The sequence below is a fragment of the Nannospalax galili genome, unplaced genomic scaffold, assembly GCF_000622305.1.
Source record: "Nannospalax galili isolate Female #2095 unplaced genomic scaffold, S.galili_v1.0 scaffold499, whole genome shotgun sequence".
NCBI lineage: Eukaryota > Metazoa > Chordata > Mammalia > Rodentia > Spalacidae > Nannospalax > Nannospalax galili.
This window is the reverse complement of record NW_008342212.1, coordinates 772488-782173: the sequence shown is the minus strand read 5'-3', so window position 1 is coordinate 782173 and position 9686 is coordinate 772488. Positions and strand designations below refer to the sequence as shown.

The 9686-nt window shown below is 39.9% G+C and overlaps 1 protein-coding gene across 1 annotated transcript in view; it reads right to left on the bottom strand.

Moving 5' to 3' along the window:
- Positions 1-1284: 1284 nt before the first annotated feature.
- The window catches only part of LOC103738124 (nebulin), a gene marked incomplete at its 3' end in the record, with an annotated part of 99207 nt that continues 90805 nt past the window's right edge, over positions 1285-9686 (bottom strand). The window contains 4 exon segments of the mRNA XM_008837955.2: positions 1285-1392; positions 3010-3114; positions 3425-3628; positions 6568-6879. Of these exon segments, the coding sequence (XP_008836177.2) occupies positions 1285-1392; positions 3010-3114; positions 3425-3628; positions 6568-6879 (729 nt within the window).

Genomic DNA, 9686 nt, shown 5'->3' with positions numbered 1-9686 from the left:
ACTGTAAACCTAAAAATTTACAGCCAATTTTGAAAGAGATGCATCTTAGCTCAGGAAATTGTTAGTGAGTATGTCAATGCTGTTGTAATGAAATGCATCTTCCAAGTATGTGGTTATTAAATAAATAATTTTTAAAAATCCAAAAATAAGATAAAAAGTTAACAACAGAATGGGTTGAGAGTCTCATTAGCTTAAAAACTTGGTTGTTTTTAAAATTACTGATACTTGCAGAGAAATAAAGTCGTCTAGACATCTACTTACCCTTATTCTAAACTCTGATTAGACTTGGCAAAAGTCTAATTGGAAGCCAAGCCAATCAACACAGTCCTATGGCTTGCAGATTTTACGCCTCTGGCAATAACACTTCTTAAAAAAGGAATCAGAATTATATACTGCCTTCTCTTCACCTTGGGCCAGTGAAATCACTATCCCAGAGATTTTACATGTGGCTTCAAGAATGTTGTTCCTGAGTTGGTAGATAACACTTCTTTTCCCACCAACCCACTTACTGACATCCCAAATCTGGCTCTGCCGACTTTCACTGGGTCACCCGAAATAGGCTGGACTGCACCTCCATACTGAATGGGCTGTGCTAAATGTGATTGAGGTTGGGATTCTACAAGTGAGGCCATGAAATGAGCAGACTATTTTGGTGGTGGTAGTAGCTACTCTGGGTGTTTTCTCTAGGTAACAGCATCACTGAACTCCTAGTGCAGATCTATTGTAGTCTAAATTCTCTATCAACAGACACACACACCCCCTTTTTGAAGATAGCAGAGAGGTGGCCAAGTTCACCCTTCTTTGTTTTGCTGATTTTTGTCTTTCATTATTCATTTTTTTAATCTGAAGGGATCACTTCAGATAATTTTCGAAGAAAGAGTTGGCAATAATACAGAGCAGATTTGAGGAGTGATAGATTTTCCTACCCCAAACCCTACCAGGTGTTTATCTGGTGCTGAACCAATGTATGTAACCAAATTATCTTCTAGCATTTCCTAGTCATATGGGGACTACATACCAAAATATAAAGAAGACTTTCCCATAATTACAGATGTGAAAAATTCAATTTTGTACCAAAGTTAGAATACTTCCTCTTCCATGGAACCTGAATATTAACACCTTTTGGAATTAAAATGAGTTTTTTCAAATAAGAAAATACTTATTTGATTTAGAAGAATGGTCAGTGAAGCTACTCTAACTGGCATCTGGATCCATCTTCCTGCTGTGCTACTGACCTGCCTCCCACCCCATCCATCCACATAGACATGTGGTGTCACTACTCACGTCACTGGCGATGTCTCTGGAGGCCTTGGCAGCCACAATGGGGATGGCGTCAACTCGCAGGTCATAGCCTTTCTTCTTTGCTTCTTCATTGGCGAGTTTATACAGACTCTGAAGAAAGAGAGTCAGTCAGTAAAAGGAGGAAGGCTTTGATAGCAGTAATTTGGAGATTATCAAGTATTTCTACCATGTTATTTTAAATGATAGGAACTGGAAACTAAGTTGTTGGCCATAGTGAAAAGTAAATGAATTATGTTATATACTATTATAGTGTCAGAAATGAGAAGTAACAATGGGTATTAAATATATTGATCTATTAGATGTATTATCACTTATATATTTATATATCATTTAAATGTCACATATATCATTGATAAACTTACCAACATAGATCAGTATAATCTATTAAAACAGATTAGTAGACAAAGCATAATCCATACACACTGTTAAATGAAAACAAATGATAGAGCGATATATTTAAGGCTATTCATTTTATTTTTAAGTCATACTTTTATTCATTCCTTTACTACATAAAATGTTATTATAACATAATATTTTGTCATGTTTAAAAAAATTAAATATAGCCGGGCATAGTGGCACATGCCTTTAAGTCCAGCACTTGGGAGGCAGAGGCAGGCTAATCTCTGTGAGTTTGAGGCCAGCCTGGTCTACATAGAAAGTTCCAGGCTAGCTTGAGCTACAGGGAGACCCTGTCTCAAAATGATCAAAAATAAATAAATAAATAAGTAAATAAATAAATAAATACCTTAAATGCAGCCTAAAACTGGACCATAATCTCAATTCTAAGATCCTAAATTTTGGTTCTATCATATTAGTAAAATGTATTTGTAAAGTTGCATTTTACTATTGATAAACTAGTGATCAGAGTTGTTGATGGAGAATACTTCTATAAAAGAACCTCAGTTACTTTACCCCAGACCTTTCTCCACCTCTTTCTTCACTCTGCTGTAGAGCGGAGCAGCGATCCATCTGGCTGTTGGGGATAGATCAGTGGGCATGCACAGCTCAGCTCTCTTTTCTAGGAATGAATCTTGTGTCCTCTAAGAAGCGCCTCACCTCTGATGGTGGCAGGCTGCTTGCTCTGATGCAGCCTGTTCCTGGGCACAGCAGCCTGATGCTGGTGTTCAGTGAGTAGCTCACCTGGCTCTCATACGAATGCTGTATCCTTTAATCTAATTTTAATAGTTTTTTTTTATAAAGTAATATTTTGACTTTTGTTTCTTCTCCTTCAACTTATCTCTCAATTTCATTCAGGACCAGTACGGGGAAGAGCTGTGTTAGTAAAGGCCTCCTTGCTAGGACGGCCAGATTTAACCAATTAAAACACAGCACATCCAGTTGAACTTGGCAAATGACAAAGAATGCTTTGGTATAAATAATGAGCCAGTGTTTTATCTGGCAAACTACCCCTTAGAAGTGCCAAAACCACTACACAGTCTGTTGATTCACTCTGGGAATAACCACAATGTGAAAAAAACAAACAACAAAAAACAAAAAACAAAAACAATGTGAGTTCAGTTTGCTTGCAGAATCTTATGAGATGAATATCCAATTCAGAAATGAACAGTGGATGGTCCGAATGTTCGTATGAAAGAACCACACATACCATGTGCCTACCTCTCCCACGAGCCTCCACTAGACCCACAACACTGCTGTAGAAAGCTGAGCAACAAAGGCAACTGTGCAGCGACAGAGTTCCGTCCCTACCTCGCTGTAGTTGATCTTGTTTTGTCTTGCCAGCATGATCTCTGGTGTGTCTGGCATTATATGAACTTGAGTCTTATCTTTGTCCCAGGCCTCTGTGTATAAACGCTATAAGAAAAGATAAGATGTTGACTGAAAACCATTTAAGAGAGGCACCACAAAAATGTCAAATTAAAATAGGATTATTATCTAATTAGGAAAAATCAGCAATATCTAGATATAAAGCATTCTCCTAGACATTTGGGTCTTATTGATAGTTATCAAGGTTAAAACTTCAAATAATAGAGAGCCCTTAGCAGATTTCAAGAATAATTTAAAAATTAAATATAATCTTCTAGGAATAACTCTGACTCCACAAGTCATTAAAGTATAATGGCATGCCTGGCATTTTGAGAAGTGTGAGGTAGCTGGGTCTCACCTTGTTCATGTTGAGGGCATTGTTTTTGGCCAGCACTTGCTCCAGAGAGTCAGTCACACTGGTGAACTTCAGCTTGTCTGGAGGCTGGCGGTAGATGTTGTCACTCAGGATCTCTGTAGCTCTCTTGCACTTTTCCACATCCAGAGACCCGATGGGGACCCAGCCAATGCCTCTCAGCCACTGGAGATCTGACTTGTACACATTCTGAGAATAGAAAAAAGTCGGAGATGCTTCATCATAGGTAAAGTGTAGTATAAAGTGCATTTTCTGTGAAGATGCAAATGGCATCAATAATAGAGATTCCCTTTTGTTTTCATAGAAAACAAGTATTGTATTAGGCAGCTCTATTGTATTAGAGCAACTATGTTTAAAAATGACCCAAAAGTGTTGCCTTGCAATAGTAAAAAAATGTTCAGGGGCTGGAGAGATGGATCAGCAGTTGTACTGACTGCTCTTGCAGAGGACCCAGGTTTGATTCCCAGCACCCACATAGTGGCTAAAAAATGTCCATAACTTTAGTTCCAGGGGATTTGACACTTTCTTCTGACCTCTTCTGGCACTGCACAACACGGGTGCGCTTTCATACATGCAGGCAATACACTCATACACATAAAATTGAAAAATATTTAAAAAATACGTCAAATATTTCAACCATTAAGAGAGGAATGATCCCAAATAGCACCTGTCAGTCAGTTCAGTGACTGTTTTTATAATAATGTACCCAGGAAAGCATCCAGAATGACAGGAGACCAGGAACAGGCTATCAATAAATGCATTTCAGGCCTCAGCTAAATGAGACATTTCACAGCTATTGAAAACTTTGCTTTCTTTTTTAAAAAAATGTATTTAATAACCACATAATTAGTAGAAGAATTTCATTACAACAGCATTGGAAAACTTTGCTTTCTAAGAGTATTGATGCCATGTAGAAATGTTATTAATATATATTTTAATGTAAAGTAGCATCCGAAGCAATGTGGGTGGGTAAATTACACAAATAGAGGTTCTCAGCCATCGGATTGGCTTGCGTCATTACTGCCTTCTATGTACCTTTTCTCATATTTCAAAATATCTTCTTTTTAAAATGGAGTGACAAAGTGACAAGTGGCACCCAAAAGGATAAAGAACCTCTGATGCTCCCAAACAAGACTGTGGCCAGCTGTCACACAATCCAAAATTCAGGACAATAAATGAGTGTGTCACTGGGCCAAGGTCTCAGTCACTTCCCCTCCAAATTCTCAGGATAGGAAGCATGGACCAATATGTAGAATCATCTTCCCTTATAGCCCTCACCTCATTTTTAGTTTTTTTTTCTGCTATTTTATATGCTCTGTAAGTATGCTGAACTACTCCCTGACAATGGTTCTGGACCTCAGGTCAGCTTACTGGATGAATTTCAACAGTACTAGCAGCTGAGGGGAAAATATAAACTGGAATTTCATAGACAACAGCCTCCTGGGGCAGTCCTGTATTATTTATTTTATTTATTTATTTTGCTTGGTTCTTCATGAACCACAGTGAGACTGGAAAACAGCAGCACTTATGCCTCTGGAGTGGATGCTTCCTGCAGTATTGGGATCAGTCATGGAGGGAAAAAGACAATCTAGAAAAAGTTCCCAACAACAGATACTAAGCGCTCTGCCAATGTTGCTGTGCTATGGGTGGCACAAGCCCTTCTTAACTATCTTTCTTCTTGGCGGCAGTCACAAGCATGGGGATGTATGTGCCAAAGCTGTAGAACAGTTATAACTTTGTAGGTGGCTGTACAGTTTTGAGGAACAGCTATTAATGTATAATTGTTGTGCATTTATCTTATTCTCCAAGGCTCTCTAATATTTAAAAATTGTCCTAAATATTTGTTTTTTAAAAAAATATTTTATTATTTTTATTTCATGTGTATGAGTGTATTACCTGCATGTATGTGAGTACACCTGTGTCATGCAATGCCTTGAGGAGGTCAGAAGAGGGCCTCGGATTCCCCTGGAACTAGAGTTAAGGACAGTTGGTAGCTGCCATGTGGGTGCTGGAAATCGAACCCAGGTCCTCTGCAAGAGCAGTCAGTGCTCTTAACTGCTGAGCTATCTCTCCAGCCCCTACCCCAAATATTTGTAAAACAGTGCAGGAAATGTGCTTCTCACATCCAGATCTAGGACATATCCAGATCTACTTCCAAAAGACACTAGGTTTGGTTTCTAGCATCTGACAAGGAGCAAATGTCAGCAAAACTGTTCAATAGCTTGCAAACACAGCCACTTTCATTTTATAAGAAGAGCATGTAGTATTCTGCATTGTTAGCATGCTAATAACTCTACGCTTCTTTCATTTGCCAAGGAAACCAACAGCAATTCTAAAGTAATATTTTCACATGTGTGGTGTGGGGAATAGGATCTAAGGTCTCATGAATGCCAGACAAGCATGTTGCCTCTGGGTGACAGCTCTAGCTTTCTGTAGGGTTTTTTGGTCTTTTTGAGACAGGGTCTCCCTGTAGACCCAGCTGTCCTGGAACTCACTATGTAGACCAGGCTGGCCTTGAACTCACAGAGATCCGCCTGCCTCTGCCTCCCAAGTGCTGGGATTAAAGGCGTGCGACACCACGCCCGGCTGTAGTAGTTTTTAAAATATAAATTTATTCTTAAATTCTCATTCTAAAGAATAAAAGATATTTCCCACTGGAGACCCTTGACTCAAACATTGCTTAATTTTAATTTTGTCTTTATAAAACCAAGTGCAATTAAGAAATAGCATTTACTTATAAAAGACACTAGTGTATTAAAATATTTTATTTTTATTATTTTATGAGCATGAGTGTATTGCCTGCAAGTGCATAAGTGCACCCATGTCATATAATGCCCAAAGAGGTCAGAAGAAGGTGTCGAATTCTCCTGGAACTGGAGTTATGGATAGTTGTTAGCCACCATGTGGGTGATGGGAATCAAATCCAGGTCCTCTGCAAGAGCAATCAGTACTCTTAACCACTGAGTCATCTCTGCAGCCCCAAGACTACTAATGTATTAATGATAAATAAATATATTTGAAACGGCTTAAAACGTTATTTATCAACAAATAAGTTTTAGCCTGAATAGGCCAATGGGAACATACATAAGAGCTAATGCTCAAAATCTACGTGTAGATACTGTACTCACATCACTCTGAAGGTCATAGGCCTGCCGAGCACGGATCACATCGTTCTGGTCAGGCAGGCACGTCCACTGATGCAGGTAGTTCTTATAGTCCACGTCACTGACCAAGGTCTGGCATTGCTTGGCCAGCACCACCCCCAGCATGTCCACTGGGCTGCTGAACTTGGTCTTCCACTTCTCAAAGTCCTTCTTGTACTCCCTGTCACTCTGGATCTTGGCCACATGCATGGACCACACCATCTTGGGGTCATCTTCGATGTTCCGGGCTCCAATGTGGTGGCCCAGCTGCTTTCGGTAACCATCTTTGTATTTGTACTGAAATTAAAAATCACAAATCAGGCTTTTATTGCAAACACTGATGCTGCAAATTCGTACAAGGTCCTATTACTTTTGTCATAGTTTAACTGATTTTTGCTCATAAGCACCAACTCCAGCCAGCATCATGGCTTTACCCTCAAAGCCTGTGGTTATAGTAGGATAGATGGAATTCATACATCTGGGGTACACCCCTCAAGCCACTGATGGCCTCGTGCTAAATTATACTTCTGAAGGCAGGAAACACACTGGGGAGAGTCACTCATGGAAGTCAGGGAGAGTCACTAGAACTGCGGAACCTGAAGAATTGGATCTCACACACTGAAAACATGTCAGCAAAGGAATGCGCTTGCCTGCATGGTATGTTTACCAAGCTGTAAAATGGCTGAAAGTGGCTGTCTCCACAAAGTACTCTAGGTCAATTTCTGCCCAGAGTAGTGACAAGGGAGACATCATCTCCCACTGAATCCACACGTTCAGTGTTATTGAAAATTTTTGCCATTATTGTGAAAACTGATTGTATTATTAAGCTGCCATAGCAACCCATCTGGCTAGATCATGCTCTTAATAAGGTTGTGCGCTCTGTTTTCCCATGGGCCAACAGTGTTTTTATTATGAGTTCAGTGACTTCATAGTGAAACCTACACCAGTCGTCCTCAACACATGCTTCCACTTTCAAAGACAATTGAGCTAGAAAGTGTGGGCGAATCAAGAGGAAGGAATCAATTGGGCACAGTGGGAAGGAATGAGTTTGTCTAGAGTTTCAACTTCATCATTCACTAAGACTTTGATTTCAGAAAAACTGCTTGATCAAGTCACAACATGGAGACAATGGTAACACTTAGTCTTAAGTAATTAGAAAGAACAAGCAAGATAATGCATAGAAAACTCTTCACTCAGTTCTCAAAACTTCTTATTTCATCATTATTGGTGACATAAATCCATTTGCTGAGGCAGGGAAGGGGTTAATATGCACAAAATAAAGTGAGTCACTAATATTTCAGTAGAAAGAACAGGCTGTCACCATATTTGTGAATAGTGAGCCTTGAAATTTTCAACAGAGGTCTGTTCCTCGAGAGCACTGGAGGTACCAAGAAAGCGGGATAGTTTACCCTGGGGTGGGAAAGTTAGGGGGTGTCACAAAGCAGAGCCAGGAGCTATTGTAGGTACAAGTCTGAGTCAGCAGCCCCCCTCTGGTACTGATCTTTCTTTTCATAACCTGGCAAGGGTGAATTTTATCAACAAATGTTACATGCATTTTTAAATATTATACATTAAAATGTCACATAAAATGAGGCCCTGATGCTTATCAGGAAAACAGAGACTTGCGAGTTATACTAGCTGTATTTCTATGAGCCTGGTGATCATTTTTATATAAATATCTCCAAGTCTGCAGCTGTGTCTAGCACTCTATATATGCTTGAACTTGCTCTGTTCCTGGTGAACCAGTTTTTACTGACAACACTGTATCCTCAGGTTACAATCTCCTTCCATAAATACCAAATTTTCCATTCCCTCCAAAACCAGGTTTCTGAAAAATTCCATTCAAACACATCAAAATGTATTTTCTGAAGGCCAAAGAGTAAAGAAAACATTCTCGTGAGTGTGTGTGTGTGTGTGTGTGCGTGTGTGTATGTGTTGTATGTTTTTGTATGCATGTGTATCCCACCCATGCCTGAGGTTGGTGGTGAGTGTCTTCTCTGGTTACTCTCCTCATGTTTTTTGAGCCAGAGTCTCTCACTGAACCTGGAGTTCACCACTCCAATTAGATTGGCTGGCCAAAGGGCCCTAGGAGCTTTTGTTTCCCTGGCCTACCTGCCTAGCACTAGGATTACAGAAATATTGCCATGCTTGGAGGTTACTTGGATGCCAGGGATCCAAACTCAGGTCCTCATGCTTGTACAGGAAGTACTTTACCCACTGAGCTACCTCCCCTGTCCCTGATATTCCCTCCTTGACTTTACCCCAGAGGCCTCAGATTTCTATAAATGTGCTTGTCCAGAGGAGAGTCTACAATACTATGAACCACAGACTATTTGGAGTAGTGAGGACAGGCTTTTCTTTGACATAATGGAAACCACATGCACCATTATGGACTGCTAGCACTCCATTGAGGTGGGTGCACATTGCTTTGAAGAAAAGGAAGCCATTTCCATCCACATCTTTCCTGATTTATGCATGGGCCCCTGAAGGTCCAGACAGATTGGAAAAGATTTGGTAACTAGAGAAGTGACAGGGGGTGAGAAAGTATATTTTGTAAAAGACTGCAAACTTGACTCTGACTTTAAATCCTTGCCTTGGGCAATGTGTGCATTGCAGAGTTTAAATCATGTTAGTAGTTCAAGTCAGATTGAGGGTGAAAGGCTACACAGCTCTAAGAATTAGGACTGGATTGTTTTGGTAAAAAACATTTTCTAACTTGGCCCAACATAAATCAGTCCTAATGAGGCACCTGTGGTGATAGGCAGGTCCTGTTCTATACTGATCGTAACTCAAAGTATTTTATCCATTTTGGAGTTGTATTTGATCAGGGTAAGGAATGTCTAAGAATCCAGGCTGTAATCTAAAGGACTGCAAAGATAACCCAGGGTGGGGCTGACAGGGGGACTCCAGTGACTATCTCTACCTCCGTGGATGAGCACACATTGGCACGGCTCACTTCAGAGATCTTTGTGGATTTTCAGAAAGACATATTGTGACTTAATTCATGAGAAGCACTTTTAAAGCATTTTTTTATTTATTATTTTTATTTTATATGTATGAGTGTATTGCCTGCATGTAAGTGAATGCACCCGTGTCATGCACCT